Raw genomic sequence first — 22,478 nt, 5'->3', positions numbered from 1 at the left:
TTTCTACAATATATTTACTAATGCTTGGGCTAATCAGCCTCGAACTTGTAAACCAGCTTTTAGAAACTGAGCTTTGAAAAGCTTTGCATTTTTAGAAACTGAGCTTTGAAAGGCTTGGATCTTACTTATCTTAAGCTCACACCCCAGAATATAAGCATTAAAATGTGCAGTCATCTTTTCCTTAGAATCAGTGTTTTTGGGTAACCACACCTTGCTGAACTAGTCATTTTGTACTACTGATGAAACTACCACAACTTGATTAGTAACATTTTGAGTGTTTCTAAGAAGTTTCAAGGTTGTAATTCTAAGAAAATTTTCAATAGACCTATTTATAATCTGAAAACAAGACAGATGGCAAAATACCAACCATCAGATATATCTTATTTAAGGAGACAAACTGACCTAAGTTCAGAGAAACAACTTACTTGTATTTAACATCTGAAAATAGAATGGTTTCACTTCTTGATAGGTTACATATAATACAACAAGATAGTTTAAAAAGAATAACATTGAAAGAAAAAAAAACTTTTCTGGTGAGGGTTGAGGTTTTGCTCAAAAAGTTCAAGAGGAAAAGGCTGTGCCACATGTTTCACATATTTGATTGACGTGGAGCAGCAGCTTGCTTCATCAGAAGTTCTGTCTTACCTGGGACTTTGTCAACAGATGCAAAAACAGATCGCTGTACAGCAGGGTCACAGCTGCCACGCCGTGACTGGTCGTAAAATCTAAATGGCAGGTGCTGTGCTGCAGATGCAGAGCTGTGTCCAAAACCCATCACTTCAGTTGAAGGCTGGACGGGAAGATCCAGGAGAGCTACATTTAAACAAATTGATTTTTTCTTAATAAAAAAATCTATAAAAAGGAGATCTAATGTGATAATTACATTGCCAACTTGCCCAGAACCTTGGGACAAACCTAGTTTAGATCAATCTACATAGCTTGCTCATACTTGCATCTTCTGAATAAAAATAGCTTGCTGCTTGTTTTGCCCTGTAATTATAGGGGAGAAAAGGCAACAAGTGGCTGCAAACCGCACTCCCTTTCATGTACATACATGGAAACCCCAATATTTATTAAAGGAGGAAACAGGCCTTTTGCTGTACTTCTGCATTACATAAATGTGATGGTAGCAAGCCGTTTCAAAAATTTGTATCGTAGTAAGAAATATCCATCAACAAGGTCATTTATTAGTTATGTTTGTATATGCCAGCAGGCCAAGCCATTTGGAGACAGGTAATATGCTTTAGGTAAGCAAGTATCTGCAGTTTGCATGACCATCCACACTATTTTAGGTCAATTTCTATGTAAGATCTTAATTCCAAACTTACTCTTAATTAATTTAGATACCAGAAATCAAGAAGACCAAAGAATTGGACTGCACAATTATAATTCACAGGACCAAAGCATAAGTATATTTCACATTGCATTGAAACATTAGAAATTGATTTTAAAAAACTCTAGACTGAATAATTCTCAGTTGAAGTTGAGTCACTAATTTTAATACCACTTGATTTTCTTCATACATTCTGTTTCACGTTAGCAGATATTCCAGACAGTGATTGATGCTCTCCAATAATCAGATAACTAAGATGTTCAGTCTCCTTTCTCACTTGCTCTGTATATTCCATCCTCTTCCATTCACTCAACTCTATTAGAGTCACTCAGCTGATTAGTTCCAATCCTCACCATGTGCTGCATTGATTTAGGCCTTAGCTATTATACATTCAATCCCTACCTGATGGATAACCACCTACATAGATAACCCTCCCTCCTACATCTCTTAACGCATAAAAGTTCAGAAATTTTAACCGCTGACATTCTATTCTATGTAGCTTCTCACACTGCACAGTATCTGAGTACTTTCCATTAGTGAATTGAGGAACACTAACATGTGGTTCATTCACAATCTCTCCTCTCCTCCAGGCTGGGGCAGACATCACCACATATGACTATGCATTTTGCTATAATAGGAAGATATTGTTAAGATCTATTGTTTAGAAACTGGACACTGGTTTCAAGATTCCTCTCCTGGGAAGCAGTATTTCAGATGCTTTAGAGGACACACAAGAGCAGATCTTACACTGAATTGTCATGAGACATGTTTCCCACTTCAAAGAGAAACATTTTAAGACATCTGCTTACCCGCAATTCTCTGCATTTTCATACGTCGAGCTTGGATACGGCCCTTTGCCAAACGCTGCTTCGCAATGATACAGCGAATGTGATCAGAAAAAATAAACGTGGCTTGAAGAATGGGGAAGGGCTTAGAATGCGGACTAGATGCAGGTTTGTGAATTATTATATTCAGAGCTCTGCTGTCATCTTCTACTCCAGTTACCTGCATATCCTATAAAGAAAAGGAATACAGTTAGCAGCAAAAGAAATTGAGTTGTTCATTGTGAATATTTTAAATTAGATATGAACAATACATTATAAGAAGTCAGAGAGATGAGGTACTGGTTTAAACACAGATACACGCAATGTTACAGTATATTGTGATGTAAACCCAACAGGGCTATGTCAGGCAAAAATCCAGTTAAGTGGTTTGACTGTGAAAGAGTGATTCTCTCTAAATTTTCTAGAAACCTGACTGTTGAGCTTGGCATAACATAATAAACAGATACTACTACTGCTCAGCAACTCATTTATATATGTTTACATTCTGATGTAGCTGGAATACCAAGCAATTTGAATTAGGTACTAAAGCATTTGGACTAAATGAAGAATTATTATAAACTAGACTGAAAGATGCAGAAATCCCATTTTTCTCAGGTAACAATTCAAAGGACTAGACTCCAGAATTATCTATACTTGCTTTCTTCATTGTAACATTCTATGTCAGTGGTCTCCAACCTTTTTATGCACACCATCACTTTTTGAATTTAAGTGCAACCCAGGATCTACCCCGCCCCTTCCACGAGGCCCCATGCTGCTCACTCCATCCCCTCTCCCTCTATTGCTTGCTCTCCCCCACCCTCACTCACTTTGACAGAGCTGGGGCAGGGGGTTGGGGTGCAGGAGGGGGTGTGGGCTCTGGGCTGGGGCCGAGGGGTTCGGAGTGTGGGAGGGGGCTCCAGGCTGAGCCTGTGGGAGGGGTGCAGGAGGGAGTGAGGGGTGCAAGCTCTGGGAGGGAGTTTGGGTGTGGGAGGGGGCTCATGGCTGGGACAGAGGGCTGAGGTGTGGGAGGGGGTTTGGGGAACAGGAGACGACATGGGATACTGGCTCTGGGGCAAGGGGTTGAGGTGCAGGAGAGGTTTGGGAGTGGCTTGGGAAGAGGGATTAGGGCTTGGGAAGGCAGCTTGAGGTGCAGGAGAGGGATTGGGGTGCTGGCTCTGGGAGGAGGTTCAGGTGTTGGGATGCTGGCTCCCGCCAGGCAGCACTTACTTCAGGCAGCTTCTGGTCGGTGGCGCAGCAGGGCTAAGGCGGGCTCCCTGCCTGCCCCAGCCCCACACCACTCCTGGAAGTGGCCATCATGCCCCTTCAGCCCCTGGGGGAGGGGTGCACATGGCTCCATGCACTGCCCTTCTCTTCAGGTATCACCCCTGTAACTCCCATTAGCTGCAGTTCCCCGTTCCCGGACAATGGGAGCTGCAGGCGCACTGCTTGCAGCAATGGCGGCTCTAGGTATTTTGCTGCCCCAAGCACGGCAGGCAGGCTGCCTTCGGCGGCTTGTCTGCGGGAGGTCCCTGGTCCCGTGGATTTGGCTGCTTGCCTGCAGGAGGTCCGCCGAAGCTGCAGGACCAGCGTACCCTCCGCAGGCATGGTGCCGAAGGCAACCTGCCTGCCGCACTAGTGGCGACCGACAGAGAGCCCCCCATGCTTGCCGCCCCAGGCATGCACTTGGCGTGCTGGTGCCTGAAGCCACCCCAGCTTGCAGGCAGGAGCAGCGCGCGAAGACCCCTGCCCGCCACCCTCTTCCTCATGGATGTGCTGGCTACTTCCGGGAGCAGTGTGTGGCCAGGACAGGCAGGGAGCCTGTACTAGCCATGTTGCGCTGCCGGACTTTTAGTGACCGGAAATCACTACTGACTGGCAGAGGCTCCAGGATCAGTCAGTCAATCACTATTTGTCAGTTGGTGACCACTGTTCTAGGCAATTTTGTAGAATAAAAGATTTCATAATATTCCACAACAAATCCTAATAAACAGTAAATAAAATCTTCCAGAGGGACACCCCGACCCAGTATATATCCCAATGTATTGTGTGCTTGTATGCATGTGCAAACACACACACACACACACACACACACTCTTCAGGGTACATTTTAATTTTTATTTTCTTTGTTAAGTGTACTAAATATAGCAGATACTGGAAATCATGTTTAAGTATTTCAGAGTTTAAAAACACGGTTTAATGTGTAATGAGAAGCCATCTCTTTCTTTTTCTTCACTAGTATTATAAGATCTGTTCCCCATTCCTCTGATTCAGAAGTGATTTAACTTTAAGCATGTGTTTAAGTGCTATTGACATCAGTGCTCTGATGAACAGAGATGCTTTCTTGAAGCAGGGCCTGTATGGGAAAATTACTTCTTTTGCAAGTGTCCTGCTAGTGAACTTTTAAAGAACTTCTTTGGAAAGCTGGAGACAGCATAAGCAATTTAACAGAAGATAGTATCCTTTCTAATTCTAAGTACACAGAAAATAGGGAGGTATGCTATTGATCTAAAACATACACTGGTAAAACCAACACTAAATTTGATTACACAGTTTTTCACATTAGTAGAGTTTTCAGCTGGAAAACAAATCCTCAGGTTAACAGATATCTTACCTGCAAAAGGCCTGCAAATTTAACAACACCCCAGCCCAGTCTGGCAACATCTGGCTCAACTAAACTCATCTGGTAAATATCCACAGCCAGAAATCTCTGAACCTGACCTCCATCTTTTGTAATCACTGTACAAGCAATTAAATCGCTGTTATCTAAAGAGAAAAAAAAATAGTTAAGATAGGCAGCTATGACTGTTAACTTCTGCAATAGCTTATTTTGTTAGGAATTTCAATATTTTTCAAGGCATATGCTTTGCATTAGAAACCTAAGTTATCTTGGCACATTTCAGACAGTTGTTTCCTCTTCACATTCAGAGTCATTTTATCATGCTCGTTCACAATTAATTCCAGATATACATTGAATGAGGACTTATTTTGTCAAGAATGCTTTGAATACAAACAGTGTGTTATTTAACTGGTTCAGGGCTTTAGTTTACTATGCTTTTTTTGTTACACTCATCATTTCAGGGCTGAACTTTAACTGGTTAGTGCTGATATAGCACTCTGAACTCAAAGCTATGAATTTGTTTTTGCAATTCCTTGTTTGTATATCCAAGTACCCCTTCCAGTTTTCCTTCCACTCCTACCAGTTCCCAGGGTGAGACACCACACCACTGGCATCAGTTGGTTGAATAGACTAGCCTGTAGAGCAGGGGTGGGCAAACTTTTTGGCCTGAGGGCCAATGCGGGGTATGAAAATGGTATAGTGGGCCCCTGAATGCTCAAGAAATTGGGGGGGGAGGAGTGCATCTGGGGGTAAGTGGGCTCGGGTGGGGCTAGAAATGAGGAATTCAGGGTAAGGAGGGGGCTCCGGGCTGAGGATTGAGGTGCGGAGGGCTCCGGCTGTGGGGTGGGGCTGGGGATGAGGGGTTTGGATGCAGGAGGGTGCTCCAGGCTATGACTGATGGATTTGGAGGGTGGGAGGGGGATCAGGGCTGCGGCAGGCTGTTGGAGCACGGGGGGAGGTGAGGAGTTTGGGGTACCGGAGGGGGCTCCAGGCTGGGATCGAAGGGTGCGGAGGGAGATCGGGGTGGGGCAGGAGATTGGGGTGTGTGTGGGGGGCTCAGGAGTGCAGGCTCCAGGCAGCGCTTACAATCAAGCCGCTCAGAAGAATGTCCCCCCTCCAGCTTCTATGTGGAGGCACAGCCAGGTGGCTCTGACTGTGCTCCCCTGTCTGCAGGCGTTGCTCCGGCAGCTCCTGTTGGCCAGGAGCTGTGGCCAGTGGGAGCTCTGGGGGTGGAATCTGCAGACTGGGCAGCATGTAGAGCTCCCTGGCCATGCCTCCGCATATTACCTAGGAGTTGGAGGGGGAGTCATGCCAGCTGCTTCCCGGGAGCCGCGTGGAGAGGGGCTAGCCCTCAACCTTTCTCCCTGGCTGGAGCTGAGGGCGGATTAAAAGGTCTGACAAGCTGGATGTGGCCCACAGGCCATAGTTTGCTCACCCCTGCTGTAAAGGTTAACTTTCCTCACTTTCTGGATGTGCTGTTTTCTTCTCCCATTCTGTAGTTTCTTGCTACTTTTCCCCCTAAACCTCATATTTTTTCAAATAATTCACAAATATGCTGAAATTGGTTTGATAAGGACAGGGTTTACAGTAACAAAAGAAAAGTGTCTTTCATCACAAAACACTGGTTTCTAATCTAGGTAGCTAAATTATTTTTATCAAAAGGGAGCCACATTGTCACTCCCAATTCAGTGTCTACACTTTTTTTTTTTGCTGTTTGAAACTTTATGGCAATATCTTGACACAGATTCTCGTAGACTCACAGACTTTAAAGTCAGAAGGGACCATCGTGATCATCTAATCTGATCTCCTGCACATTGCAGACCACAGAACCTCACCCACCCCTCCCATAATAGACCCCTAAATACTGGTTGAGTTACTGATGTCCTCAAATCATGATTTAAAGACCTGAAGAATCCTGTGGCACCTTATAGACTAACAGACGTTTTGGAGCATGAGCTTTCGTGGGTGAATACCCACTTCCTCAGATGCATGTCATGCATCTGAGGAAGTGGGTATTCACTCATGAAAGCTCATGCTCCAAAATGTCTGTTAGTCTATAAGGTGCCACAGGATTCTTTGCTGCTTTTACAGATCCAGACTAACACGGCTACCCTCTGATACTAAAGACCTGAAGTTACAGATAATCCATCATTTACTGTAGTTTAAACCTATCAGTGATCCATACGGCAGAGGAAGGTGAAATCCTCCAGATCTCTACCAATTTGACCCGGGAGAAAATTCCTTCCTGATCCCAAATATGGCAATCACTGAAGTCACATGTACTTACATTTTGGACTAATTACAATTTGTTTCATTTTATTCATAAAAGTAAAGTTCAAAGCTTTGTTAATAATATATTAGTGGCCCCATTCTAACATCTCAAGAAGCATCCTGCATTTCTTTAGTGTGCTTGCAACACATGCAACATGATTGCAACAACAAAACAAAACAAAACAGGGGTGAGGATACTAACAAGCACAGTTTCATTCCACAGGCTGTCCAGAGAATCAGAACTACTAGACAAACGACTAGGAGAAAGGTTACAGAGTACAGATGATTACTATGTAACTGTAGATATCTGGTGTGAATAAGCATATTGAGCATACTGCCTAAAACCAAAACACCGCAACATGGAATTCACAAATCTAGACAAACGTCAAGCTTAAGGATAACATTTTTGTAAGCTTCCATGTCACTTTTGAAAATGTAATCTAGTGATTTAGGAGCTTTTGAAAAATTTACTCTAAAACAGTACTGCAATAATTGTTTAAAATGTATGTATAGCCATCCCCAAGGAATTCAATAACAATTCCTGGTAAATGGGAGAAAATATTACAGTAAGTTTAAGCAGTTCCCACTAGTTCCAGCAGCTGAACTCCAAGATAACGGAGTACACACAAGTCAATTCATTCTCCCTCTGTCTCTGACTATTTCTGCATTTGAAGAAAAGTGAAATGGTCTCGTGGTTCTTTTCCACTAATATCTTGTCCCTCTATGTATGTTAGAGAACACCACCACATCACAATATGTACAACATTTGGAAACTTGAACAATTAGAACGATATGAGTGTTAGTCTTATTTTAAAAAACTAAGAAAATCTATTTTATTTTCACTTCTGACATGCATTAAGCCAACTACATGAAGTAGCTGAAAAATTAAAATGAGAGATAATGTACTTATGGATGTGATCGTGCTTAAATTGAAGCAATAGAACATATAACTGAAAAGCTCTCTATGTTCAAGGGAAGTACAACTAACCTATGTACCACCTGAAGTGTCTTCACTGCTACTAAGAGGTTGATTAGATACACAAAAGCTCAGAAGAATTAAACACCAAGTAAGCTCGGTGAGTATTAGAGACTGAGGTAAGATAATATGGAATGTCACTTGAAGTTCCAGTTACATGAGACAAAGATAATTTCATAAAGTATACTCCCAGATGATTTTGGCACTTTTATTAGTGCTGTGAAATTGAGACACCATAGCTAAAATATAAAATTATTGATAACCTTAGTCTTAAATCTAGTTACCTTGTATTTTTAGCTTCAAAGGAAACCAGAGGTATTACAGTGGTTTTATGCATAAACAGTGTCTTATTCTTTTTCTTATAACTATTCAAGGTTCAAGATAATGGGCCAGATTTGATTAATGACTCAACCTTCTGGGCCAGTGCTCAACATTTCCAGATTGGTGACCCTTAATTTTAAGTAAAAAGTTCTCACAAGCCCTTTACACATATTGTAAATAATAAAAAAAGTATCAGTTATAAGAAGCTAGGAACTGTAGCAAGGACAAGGATAAGAAGTATATTATGAACAAACAGAATCCTAACAATGGTATTAGTCTCTTACTAGATTGAGATGATAAAACTGTTAATACTCCCCACCAAAAGACAAAAGCATTCAATAAATATTTCTGTTCTGTGCTTGGGAAAAAGGCTGGATAATGCATTCATATCATGATGAAATACTTTCCATTCCAGTAACTCAGAAAGATCTGATACAGCAGCTATTAGACACTCTCAGATCAGCAGGTTCAGCTAACCTGCATCCAAGATTTTAAAAAAAGCTAGCCAAAGAGCTCTCTGGACCACTACTGTTGATTTTCAATAAGTTTTAGAACACTGGGGAAGTTCAGTCCAGAGAACTGGAAGCTAATGTGCCAATATTTAGAGAGAGAAAACTGGATAACCTGGGCAATTACAGGCCAGTCTAACATTGACCCCAGGCAAAATAATGGAAAAGCTGATACTAGAATTGATTAAGAATTAAAAGCGGTACTATAATTAATGCTATTCAACATGAGCTTATGGAAAACAGATCTCATCAAGCTAATCGGAATTTTTTTAATATGAGATTAAAAAAGATTGGGTGATAAAGCTAATAGTGTTGATGTTGCATATGTAGACTTTGGTATGACATTTGACTTGGTACAGCAAAACATTTTGACTAAGAAACTAGAATTATACAAAATTAACATAGCACACATTAAATTGATTAACATTCACTAACATTTAAGTCTCAAATTGTAATTGTAAATGGGGGGAATCAAGCACGTATGTTTCTTGGGGGGCCTTGCAAAAATTGGTTCTTGGTCTTGTGGTATATAACATTTTTATCAGTGACCTGGAAGAAGACAATTGCAATGAAGTTGGCAGATGACACAAATTTTGGGGGAGTGGTAAACTGGGTACAACAAAACAGTACGTATTTTTATATTGGCATACATCTAGGAACAGAGTGCAGGGCATACTTATAGGACGAGGGATTCTATCCTGGAAAGAAAAAACCCTGAAAAAGACTTGGGTCAAAGGATAATCAGCTGTACATGAGCTCTCAGTAGCCAGAAGGGCTAATGTGATCCTTGGATGTACAAACAGGGGAATCTTGAGTAGGAGTAAGGAGGTTATGTTACCTCAACATAGGATGTTTTTCTAAAATATATGCTCTAATTCAGACACAAGTTAATTCAAGGTAGTTCTATGACCTGTGTTATATAGGAGGTTAGTCTGCATGATAGCAATGGTTCCTTCTGGCTATGAATAATCTAGAATCTTAAGGAATATGTGGGTCTCCCTGTTTATCCTCCGCCTGCATAGGCCATAGGGAGAACAGGACTGCCTGCATTGCCTCAACATGCTCATAATGGTTGCAGCTATGCAGTAAGACAATGACTAATCAAATATCAGGGTTCAGGACTTCAGATGGTTATCTGCAAAGATCAGGAAGGATTTCTCTTTCCGATGAATGATTGGCCAGATATTTAGAAGGAAGGGGGGTGTTTGTCTTCCTCTGAAACATCAGATATTGCCCACCAGACATGGTATGCCAGGGCTGAGTTGCTTCAGAGAATCTTCTCTCACATACCTCACTGGGGGTATGGCTACATTTGGAATTTCAAAGCGCTGCCCCAGCAGCGCTGCGGGAGTGCTGCCGCAGCAGCGCTTTGAAGTGTGAGTGTAGTCAGAGCAGCAGTGCTGGGAGAGAGCTCTCCCAGCGCCGCATGTAAACCACATCCCTTACGGGTGTAGCGTGCAGCGCTGGGAGCCGCGCTCCCAGCGCTGCTGCCACGATTACACTGACGCTTTATAGCGCTGTATCTTGCAGCTCTCAAGGGGGTGTTTTTTCACACCCCAGTTGCAGCGCTGTAAAGTGTGAGTGTAGCCAAGGCCTGATATGTATTGCTCATGTGCTTAGAGTCCAATTAATCACCAGATTCAGGGTGAGCAAGGAATTTTCCCCTAGGCCAGTTTGGTTGTGACCTTTGGAGTTTTTTGCCTTCCTCCATCACCTGGGGTATAGAGAACTTGCTAGCATCTCATTCCTACTTAATTCCCTGCCTTTTCAGGAACCTCGAACTTTGGTGGCATATCAGTCTCTCCTGCAGCGCATAACAGTTTAGGGTCCTGAGGATTGATATGATTTAATATAAAGACACTGGGCTCAATACAGGGGTATATATATCTGACTACAAGAGATCTAACTAAATGATATAATAGTCTCTTCTGGCCTTAAAACTGAAATTTATTACATCCATGGATTTTCCTATCAATAAACCTATATAAATTTGTGTATGTTTTGAGAGGCTGGCAGAATACTTGACCTTGATAGGAAAGAAAAAAAAGTATATGGGACAGAGATTTTCATTCCTTTAGGTTGTCAAGAAATATTCAAGGCTTTGTGATGCTGATCAAATCGATTATTGGGATCTGGGGAGAAATGGGCCCTACGTCAAGAAAGTTGATTACTGAATATCCCTACCCCCCGAGCTACCATCATGACTGAAAGGCTTGTTGGCAGTTTCAACTTTGGCAGGACAGCATGGAGAAGCATGTACTGCTGTTGACAATGCTGTACATGTTCTAAATAAAATCTTTGTAAAAGAAGTGGAGTAGGCAGCCTGGAGAATGAAGTACGTCAGGAAGACACACACAAGTTAATAAATATGGTTTTGGAGCCCATATCAAGCTTCAGCAATAGGAGAATTGAACAGCATATCTTTTTAATCTGGCCCTTAATATCTTATCACAGGCTTTGCATAAAACTCTGAAATAATGTACTGATTTTTTAGAAAAATACTATCAAACTAAAATATGATTGTGTTTTCTTATCAGCCCCATCAGACATCCCCAAGCTAGGTTCTGTTATCTCCAAGGCTTGCTAGTCTCTGACATGTTGCCTCTGAGAATTTATCAAGAGTGGTAGATTCTCAAATTACCAACAGCCTATTTCATGGTATTTACATAGAGAAAGGAAGTTAGCAATATTTTCACCGAGATGCAAATACACTGGTACATTGTTGGTTTTGTTCTGAAACTGAAATTGGTCATCTCAGGAAAGCATTTAGAATACTTTTGTACTCTTACTCTTTACCGCATGCTAAAAAGGATGCACTCTCCTGTTGAGGTTGAGCCAATAAGTGATGTTTAAATAAAAATTAGATTTCTTGAACAATTTATAAAATATGCTACTAGACCACATCACGTTCTTTGATTTGAAAGGAACAGAATGTTTGTAAGCTCCAAATTGCCACAGCCCGCTTAGCTCAGTCTTTCATAGTGAGATATTTCAACAACAGTCTACACTGAACTGGTGTTTAAATTTTCACATGGCTGCAATACCGACAGGGCAGCTTCACGAGGGCAGCAATAACTGAAGGTATCATGCCAACATTTGTCTATAGTTGCTACTGTGACATCTAGAATTGATCAGAGTGAGATTAGAAAACATGGTGGTAGAGACACTTGTGCTCTCTCTATGCTAAAAGTCCCTCTATTGATACCATTGGTGGACCTGCTCCAGGAGTAATGCAACACAGATATTTTAAGAAAAAAATATCATAGACAAGCTGTAACACATGAATCTCTCAGTGTTAACTGAGAAGGAGTTTACAAGAATATCCTGATTCTGGTACATACAATCTGGTTCGAAGACTATTAAGCCAGGGTCACGTTGGTCATTAATGTCACAACATGTATGTACAGATACTATATAAGGAGACGTGGAGATATGCTGAAAATATTTTGCTAAAGTTTGTATCAAAGCAGAGCTGATAAACTGGTTTTCTGCCAGATGTTTATTCACCTAGCTCTTGGTCAGCATGTAAATTAAACATTAGCAGCCAACAAAATGGAAGCCCTATTTACATAGGAAGTCAGAGGGAGGTGACATCAACAGGGAAGAAGTGGGACTTGGGAAAAACAAGTGACAGTGATTTTTACTATCCCAGAGGACAGATGAACTCTGGGGATACAAGCAGAAAGCAAGGGGACTCCCTTTTATCCCATGCCCGGAAAGGAAACGGACAGTATGTTTACATTCATGAAAATGTAATCTCTATCAGGCTTGACTGAAATGCTGCAAAAGGTATTGGGGAGAAACTTCTTTAGATGAAAGTTAGCCTGTTGTGTTATGATTTTCATTTACGTGTAACCCTGTTCCCATTATCCATTTGCATTATTTTTTGAATCTTTAGTCAAACTTATTGTTTTCATGATAAATACATCTCAGTGCTGTTGTGTTATACAGAGCCCTCATCCTGAGTTGAATCATTCAGCCTGGTGCATACCTTGTTCCCTTGAAGGTAACAGGTCTAGTATTTCTTGCGTATATAGTGGATAAGGAGCAGGACGCTAAAGAGGTGACATGCTTCCTTCAGGGAGCCCTGAACCACAAGCATCTGTGTTAACCCTCTTCCTCAACAAGAGTGCTTTGCTGGAGCTTAAACTATGTGATTGCTGATGAGATGGACAGACTGGTGTGGCAGGAGCTAACTCCTCCAGACTCTGCCAGTCTAAACCTTTCCTTGCAGGTAACATTCATTGAACCCGAGTTCCCCAGAGGTGTGTCTCTGCTGTGTCCATTTCCTCTTACTGGACACTCACAGAAATTAACCAAGTCTGCTGTCTCCAAACAGACAGAATACACATCAGCCCATTGGCTCAATAGAGGATGCACACCTTATATAATGGAAGGAGGGATAGCTCAGTGGTTTTAGCATTGGCCTGCTAAATTCAGGGTTTTGAGTTCAATCCCTGAGGGGACCATTTAGGGATCTGGGGCAAAAATCTGTCTGGGGATTGGTCCTGCTTTGAGCAGGCGGTTGGACTAGATGACCTCCTGAAGTGTCCCTTCCAACCCTGATATTCTATGATTCTACAACAGCACTGAGATGGTTTATTGTAAAACTATAGATAAGTTTATTAATGAAGAGCATAAACATAAGTGATATTAAGCAAAAGAAAGACAAACATGGTTACACATGAAACAAAAATGACACTTTCTAATGTCTCAGACTAAACTTCAGCAAACTACAGTCTTAGCCTAAGCAGCTTTCTCTCTTACATCAAACTCTCAGCATCTCTAGCCCCTGAGGCAGGAGGATCCACTGTTTACAGAATCTGAAGGTGTTGTTCCCCTCTTTGTCCTTTAAGTGATGTATAATTAAGTGGTTCTCTCCCCGCCTTTTTATAGTCTAGTAAACTTTTGAAATGTATTCCTCTGAAGTGCATACCACAGACAATTCTCCCCCACTGGTGCGCAGATGCCATGCTGTCCTCCTCATCGTCTGGCCAATCTGCTTTTTTGATTGGCTTAATCACTTGGTTTACCTAGCTATAAATATATTTTCATTGTCTTTTGCTTGAAACAGTTCCAGTGAACTAACTTGAGAATATTTTCATCTATGCTACAAACCGATCATAGAATGATCTGCCTGTATGTCAGAAACTCAAATGCATTTAGTTGAAAGAATTTCTAGGTTGAGTGATGTATTCCAGATCAAGTGCACTATTTACAATAATCACCAGCTCCAATGATACACCAGTTCTCGAACTAATGGAATTTGTCACATCCCAAGTGTTTAGTCGCCTGGGTGTAGTGAGCTGACAATTGCAGGTTAGCTTTTTGCAGACACTTTTTACTCAAGTTTTCTGGTCAAATTCCAACTTAGGTTATTATATTCTACCAAATTATATTTCTTTTCCAACTATTTACATTTCCCTTCCAGTTCCAACTGGATAGCTTCCTATCATAAACTGTTAGGGAGCAGTACTATGTGCCATTTAACACTTGCCAAATTTGACCCCATTTCACAGGTGAATGGAAATGATCCCTGTTTATCCTGCAGTTCGTATATCAGATATCTTTAAAATACGAAGATTGATACTATGTAAATCTAATAATAAAATACCCCACCAGAACTACCAGCCTTACTGGCAGCATCCACACTGAGGCCAGGAATCAAGTGAACATTAGAAAAAGGCATTCCTGAATATAGCTTATGTTTGTAGGGTAAAGCTTGCACAGCCACTAACCATGCTGTACATTCTCTGTGAAGAAACAGATACTCAGAATGTGGTGGTGTTCTAACACAGCAATTCTCAAACTGCTGTATGTGAACTGCTATTGGTACATAGACCACTTTATAGCACCAGAAAGAATTCGTTACAATGACTCTAATTAGAATTACAAAAGGTGGTACCACACCAAGTACTTTGTATTTTATATATGAGAGCCACTCATCTAATGCATTTAACAAATATTAACTTTTGGACTGGGGATTTGGTAGGTACAACTTGATATCCCCCTCCTCCTCTTTGTTTAATAGGATGTGAATAGATATATTACCTTTTTATGATGCATTTTATATCATTTTATTTTATCATTTTATCTCAGTTATGTGGATAGGCAAGCACTTTATATCTGTATGCCAGACAAGCACAGTAACTTGACAATAATTTTACATTTAAAAAAAACACTAGCCAAAACTTACAATAGCAAGATAAACCCAAGCTAAACAAGAAATGGACGTTCTACAGAGAAATAAAACAAGAAACAGCAAGTAATGGCTCACATGGACAAGAGACTTGGGATTTGATGCAGATACTTATGCCCTTAACACCCACCAGCCTCTAAGGCTATGCCTACACTCAGAACTAGATATGGGATTCCCCTGAACATATACGCAAATGGGATTTGTGATTATGACAGTAATGAGTACATACTATCTACTGACTGCACATTTTTTCCTCAAAGTGTTTCCAGAGGTTATATCTGCATTGCGAGGTAGGGATGTGATTCCTCTGTGCAGGTACAAATATTCGTGCTGGCTCTCATCAAGAGTGCCAGTATAAATAGCTGGGTAGCCACAGTAGCACAGGCAGCGGAGGCACAACTGAGCTGTGCAGAGTACAAACCCATCTGAAACTGGTGGTACAATCACTTGGCTATTATGTACTCACTACTGCCATAATGACAAATCTGAAAGGGACATAGCCTTCTTGAAGGCTGAACACCACCCTGGATTTCTCTCTAGCTAGATTCTTAAGATGTTTTGGCTGAATGTTAGGTCTATACCCATCACTGTCAATCTTATTGTGACACGGAAGCTTTTGGTGACCAAGTGATCACTGACCATGCAGTGGTATTCCTTGGAAAATGTACTTCATAGTTCACTGGTCTTTCATGTTGATAAATGCAAAGTAATGCACACTGGAAAACAATCGCAATTATACATATACAATGGTGGGGTCGAAATTAGCTGTTACCACTCACGACAAAGGTCTTAGTCTTTGTGGATAGTTCCCTGAAAACATCCGCTCAATGTGCAGTGGCAATCAAAAAAATCAAACAGAATGTTGGGCATCATTAAGAAAGGGATAGATAATGAGATAAAATATCATATTGCCTCTATAGAAATCCATGGTACACCCACATCTTGAATATTGCATAGAGATGTGGTTGCTCCATTTAAAAAAAAAAAAGAAGATGTACTGGAATTGGATATAGTTCAGAAAGGGGCAACAAAAATGAGTAGAGGTATAGAACGGGTGCCATATGAGGAGAGATTAATAAGACTGGGACTTTTCAGCTTGGAAAAGAGATGACTAAGGGGGAATATGATAGAGGTCTATAAAATCATGACTGGTGTGAAGAAAGTAAAAAAGGAAGTGTTATTTACTCCTCCTTGTAACACAAGAACTAGGGGTCACCAAATGAAATCAATAGGCAGCAGATTTAAAACAAACAAAAGGAAGTATTTTTTCACACAATGCACAGTCAACCTGTGGAACTCTTTACCAGAGGATGTTGCGAAGCACAAGACTATAACAGAGTTCCAAAAAGAACTAGATAAATTCATGGAGGATAGGTCCATCAATGATTATTAGCCAGGATGGGCAGGGACTGTGTCCCTTTCCCAGCTTCTGGCAAACAAAGGTATGAGCGACAGGGGATGGAGCACTTGATGATTACCTGTTTTGTTCATTCCTTCTGGGGCACCTAGCATTGGCCACTGGCAGAAGACAGGATACTGGGTTAGATGGACCTTTGGTCTGACCCAGTATGGCTTATATTCATGTTAATATATCAGTACCAAGAAAGTTGCCAAGATGGAGGTGGCAAGATTTGACTATGACTATCCTCATTGTTGTTCTTGTCCTAACACTTAATATGGAGCAGCTGATGAAGATGATGAGAATCAATTGTCAATCTGCCACTTGACTGCAATGGCCAGGGACTTATATTAATCTGAATACAGCTATTTTATTCAGATTAGCAAGACTGATGTTCACTGCTTCTTGCCCGAACAGATCAGCCATCAGTTACAGTGACCCAAACTGAGCCAATAAGGCAAAGGCATCAGTGTATTGGCGATCTTGAAGCAAAATATAGTGTTCAGATGAAGATCACAAACATCTGTCTCCTCAAAACTTATCAACCTATCAAAACTCAACAATGGTGACAGGACACAGCCTTGCTGAATTTTCATGGAAACCATGCCATGTATCTGCCATTGCCTTGAACATAGCTTTCTCAGCTACACCCATATCGCAAGGACAAAGAGAAACTCTTGGGGGGCCATTCCAGAAAATGTCAGAAAAAGTGATTGCAGGTTATGCAGTTTCACCCAACTCCACATGTTGGAGCACACTGGAAGAAAGCCTGTAGGTTAGCACATTGAAGGCAAGATGGAAGAGGTAAGACACAGAGAATTATAGATAACAGGGCACTTGGTATTCAAAAGGGGAAATCTATTGGGTTTACAAAAGCATAAGAAGCGAAACTCTAACTGCCTTGTAAACAGCTGAGAGAGTCAAAGAAAGAGGCAGCAATCACCCCACCCACCACCACAGTCAAACTATTGCACACTGGAAAACTAATTGAAGAAAGAAGGAAGATCTTTGTATAAGAAAAATTCTGGAAGCATAAGTGAGCTGAAAACTCACAAGGCTTAAAAATAATATGGTTATAGTTTGAGCTTGTGTGCTTAAGGTCAATAGACAGTGCAACTATGGACTGAAACCTCTCCATCAGAAGATAAGCCGTTGTGGTTATGACAATGAGGTCTGCTGCTGAGAATGTTATATGCTGTGTTAGCTGTAACATTAATTTGTCTAAATTCAGTTTCTGGTCCAAACGAAGTAACTTCTGCCTGATAATGAGGATGCTGCTACGTATTTGGATGCTTGAGGCTCCATGGAATAGCCAATTGTCCACGTAAGGGAAAATTTGGATATCTAGACAGCACAGGTAGGTCACTACTTCCGCCATACATTTTGTGAAGACCCTTGGGGCCAATGTGGGTGTCCCTTGCTCTAACGCATAGCTACCTCCTATAGCCAGTACATACTGGCATGTAGAAGTGTGTGTCATGCAAATCTAGGACAGCACACCAATCTCCACCTTTCAGTGAAGGGGTAATGGAAGTGAGGATAATCACCTTGAATTTGATTTTCTTGATAAAGCTGTTCAACTTCCTATGGTCTAAAATGGGAATTAGAAAGTAACAAATAGAATCCTTAACTTTTGTGATGACAAGAAACCTCCTAATTCCTGAAGAGACTGTACTTCTTGAAGTATCATGGTCTTGTGAGACATGTCCCTGAAAAGGGACAGGGATATTGAGTTGGGGAAAGGAAGGGATGTTTACTGAACAACACATCCCTTCTTTACAGTGCGGAGCACCCACTTGTCCAATGTTGTTTAATTTCAAGTGCTGTAAATAAGCAATAGGAATCTACCAAAAGGTGGGGTAGGTGGTGAGACTGGTATACAGTCCTTCAGGAGACAGTCAAAATGACTACTCAGAGGTTGTCAATGTCTGGTGACATGGTCTGGCTGAAACGAAGCCATCTGGTGACACTGAGAATACCTAGATCTTCTCTTAGAGTCCTGGAATTGCTGATGGAAATGCCATCTGTACTAGGGCTAAGGTCTATATTGCTTCCTCTTTGAACTTGGGGTGTAAACCCCTGAAATCCTCAAAGTTGCCTGACAGTCTTTTAGGGTATCTATGGTGTCATCAGTATTTCGAAAGAACAGCTAGACCCCTCAAATGGCAAATCTTTGATTGTATTTCGCAGCTCCGCTAGAATTCTAGACAGCTGCAGCCAAGAACATCTCAGGGCTGTGGCCATGGACTAGGAAACTGTATCAGCTGTGTCAACAGCTGCCTGGAGGGATGTTTATGCCATGAGGTGCCCTTCTGAAAGACAAGATCCATAAACTGTTCCCTATTCTTCTCTAGTAGTCTGTCTGCTAACTTGGCTAATGCTGTAAAATTAATACAATTATAGTTGAACAGGAGAACCTGATAGTTAGAAAACCTCATTTAAGCAGCAGCTGTGCAGTACGCTTTCCTCCACATACATCCAATCTCTTGATCTCTTTCTCTTTAGGAAAGGCTTTGGGATGAGACTGCTGGGAGTGCTGACTGGCAGTGATGACCACCAATAGTCAGGGGCCAGATATATGAAAAAATAAGCAAAGTCCTTTAGAGGGACTTGGTAGCATCTATCCAGACTCTTGGCTACAGGTGGTACAGACGCCGGGGTCTGCCAGAGGGGTTTTGCCAGCTCCACCCAGGCTTTGTTAATGGGAAGGGAACCCCTTTCGGAGCGGGGGTTTGCAAAATATTGTGCAGATTTTCTTGAATGAGCTCCTGTAGTCCTAAAGAAGGGGCATTTTTCTCATTAGCTTTTCTGAAAAGGCTGGCTAACCAAAGCAAACACTTATGGGGAGCTCCGACTCTCATCACAGATGGCGGTTGAGAAAGACCTTAGAGGGTAGCAGCAGCAGCACCAGACATGTCCCTTTTATGGCCTTGGCAGAGTGCACAAGGAGAGCAGAGGCACCTGTGCTCTCTAATAGTACAGCTGGCAAATGTCTGATTCAAGTGCACTGGGTGCACCTACACCTGCAGTGGAACTCATACATGAACAATCATGCACAGGAGAAATAACTTTTTTAAAAGATAAAAACGGGTTCTCTCACAAGTCATCAGGTATGAAATAGGAAAGGGGGGAAGTTGGCATCACTGAAAGACAGCAACATGTCGGTATATTAAGAGTAATAATTTACAGTAAGATTATAGATATGAATTGGTCTGAGTTTACTACAAACATTAGCAGCACTGCTTTTGTAAGTGATAACTCATCCACTAGAATGAGAAACATGTATTTCTTTCAATTAAAATCCCAACTAAAGTCGTAATCATTATTAAGGGCACGTATAGAGATGTAAAGTGCTCTGTAAGGGTGAACAACCAGACAGAGTAGTTCACAGTGGACACTGGCGTGAAACAGAGCTGCAGTCTCTCTCAGAACAAAAGTAATCAAGAAGAACATGAAGGAAAGGAATTCTGGAATTGCCTATACAATAATGCTAGCAGCCTCGGTAACAAACAAGAGGCATTGGAATTGCTCATTTATAAGCATAAATACAATCTAGTTGGAATTACTGAAATCTGGTGGGATGATTCAAATGACTGGAATGTTAATTAACATCAATGGTTATAAAGTATTTAGGAAGGATCCAGTGGCACCTTATGTCAAAAATGGCAATACTTGTTTGAGTCACTGATAACTCAGAAGAAAATGATCTTGAATGCTTATGGATCAATGTCCTAACAGATAAAGCATAAGATGGAGCATAAGTTGGTGTCTGCTACAGACCACCAAATCACACTAGGGAACAGGATGACCCTTTCTTATGCACCCATCTATAATGTGTAGGGGAAAAAAGGATCATGGAGGACTTCAGTTTGAGCAACCTATGCTGCAAGTCTCATGCTGCCAGTACTTGGAATTTCTAAACATTATAGATTACAATTTCTTATTTCAAGAAGTGTTGCAGCTAACACAGGGGAATTCTATATTAGACCTTATCCTAAGGGATAAAGAGAAACTGATAACAGAACTTAAAGCTTAGGTACAAATGTTCATGACTTGATCACATTTATAATGTGCAAGCAGAATAAAATCCAGATCAGTTTTATACACACACACACACACACACACACACACTTACTTAATGGTTTAACAGTGCCAATTTCACAAAGCTGAAAACAATTCTGAACAAATAGAAGAAAAGGGGAAGCTTATAAATCAGAAGTTAGGAATTGTATAAAATTAATAAGGGAAGTCAAGGGACACAGAGAAATCTATGGCCAGCCAAGTTAAGGAAAACCAGAAAAAGAGTTTTTTACAATAAATTAGGAACAAAAAGAATCCTGACTACGGTATTGATCCATTGCTAGATGGTAATGATAGAATTATTGATAATGCAGAAAGGGCAGAAGTATTTAATATTTCTGTTCTGTATTTGCAGGAAAATGGATGATACAGTCTCCTGGTGACAACACTCTTTCCATTCCACTAATATCAGTGGAGGACATTAAACAGAAAAGGGACTTTTTTAAATCAGCAGGGCCCGACACCTTGCATTCAAGAGTTTTAAAAGAGCTGGTGGTAGAGCTCACTGGACTGTTAACTTTGGATTTTCAATAAGTCTTGGAGCACTGGAGAAGTTACAAGAGCCTGGAGGAAGGATGACAATGTGTCAATTTTTAAAAAGGGTAAACAGGATGTCTCAGGTAACTATAGGCCTGACAGTCTGACATCAATCCCAGGCAAGATAATAGAGGCTGATATGGGACTTTAATTAAAAAAAAAATGGAGGGCAATGTAATTCATGCTACTCAACATGGGCTTATTGAAAATAGATCCAGTCAAACTAACTTGATTTCTCTTATTTTTGATTAGATTACAAGAGTGGGTAATAAAAGTAACAGTGTTGACTAATATACTTGAACTTCTATAAGGCATTTCACTTGGTATTACACAACATTTTGATAAAAAAAGATTAAATGAACATGGTACACATTAAAAGAATTAAAAACTAGCTGATAGGTCTCAAAATGCAACTGTAAATGGGGAATCATCATCGTCATCAAGGGGGTCTGTTTCCAATGGGGTCCTGCAAGGATTGGTTCTTGGACCTACACTATTTAATTTGACCTGAAAGAAAACAAAAATCATCACTGATAAAGTCTGCAGATGATCCAAAAGTTGGGAGAGAATGACAGAACACATTGCCCAGGGCCAGCAAAGAAATGGACACCTGCTGGATGCCATCATGGTAAAACAGAGAAACCAGGATTAAAACTTGATGTTTCAAGAGCACCAGATGGAATTCCAATCTCTACAGAAGCTCACCCACAAAACCTAGATGAGATTTAATACACAATAATATTAATTTTCTCCATTTTTAAAGCGTATTCCAAGCGAAGCACTGTACACTTGTGGGACATAGCGACAATATTTTTAACCACCAGTATATGCAACTTTTTTACTACCCCTATATATACACACCCTGTATTAATGGAAGGAAACTTGGAATTATAGCAATTTCAACCAATAATCTAAAACAAAGATCAAAGTAGCAAGACAGGCCACTGTCAATTTAAGCTACAAGTGAACTTTACATAAAAGGTTAGTTGCCATATAAAGATTAACAAAGCCAACTACAAAATTTTGCATATCTAGATTACACATACTCAGAAAGTATCAGTATACCATGCCTGATGGCTGCATCATATCCATCAATATGCAATATAACTACTCTATGAAATACCTGACTCATTTCTAAATATACAGTCACAATATTTATAAATCTTTCAATTGCATCCTGAATCCTAAAGTAACCTGAGAACATACTTTTTGTGAATCACTGTATTTAATTTAAAAATTAAAAAAAACTAAGTGATTATCCAGTCATGTTAGCATCCTCTCCTTATTGACACTATGATCATACAACTTATGTTTGAGTGTCATAGTAGACATCCTAATGTTCAGAAGGCATTTTTATGGTAAATCCATCAATAAATCTCTTAAATCTTTGTATTTCAGTTATCAAATTTCCA

The 22,478-nt window shown here is 40.7% G+C and overlaps 1 protein-coding gene across 13 annotated transcripts in view; it reads right to left on the bottom strand.

Annotated features, from left to right (window-relative positions):
* Window positions 1-22,478, bottom strand: part of CLEC16A (C-type lectin domain containing 16A) — a 182,096-nt gene that overhangs the window by 52,735 nt on the left and 106,883 nt on the right. For all 13 annotated transcript variants that reach the window (XM_030577251.1, XM_030577252.1, XM_030577255.1 and 10 more), the window contains 3 exons: window positions 4,769-4,920; window positions 2,143-2,347; window positions 646-813 (listed from right to left, as the gene is read on the bottom strand). In XM_030577251.1, coding sequence (XP_030433111.1) covers window positions 646-813; window positions 2,143-2,347; window positions 4,769-4,920 — 525 coding nt within the window. The remainder of the gene's footprint in view (window positions 1-645; window positions 814-2,142; window positions 2,348-4,768; window positions 4,921-22,478) is intronic.

This window comes from Gopherus evgoodei, chromosome 10, assembly GCF_007399415.2.
Source record: "Gopherus evgoodei ecotype Sinaloan lineage chromosome 10, rGopEvg1_v1.p, whole genome shotgun sequence".
In the NCBI taxonomy this organism is placed as follows: Eukaryota; Metazoa; Chordata; order Testudines; family Testudinidae; genus Gopherus; species Gopherus evgoodei.
Note: the sequence above shows the minus strand (reverse complement) of the source record. Positions and strands in the feature narration are given on the sequence as shown.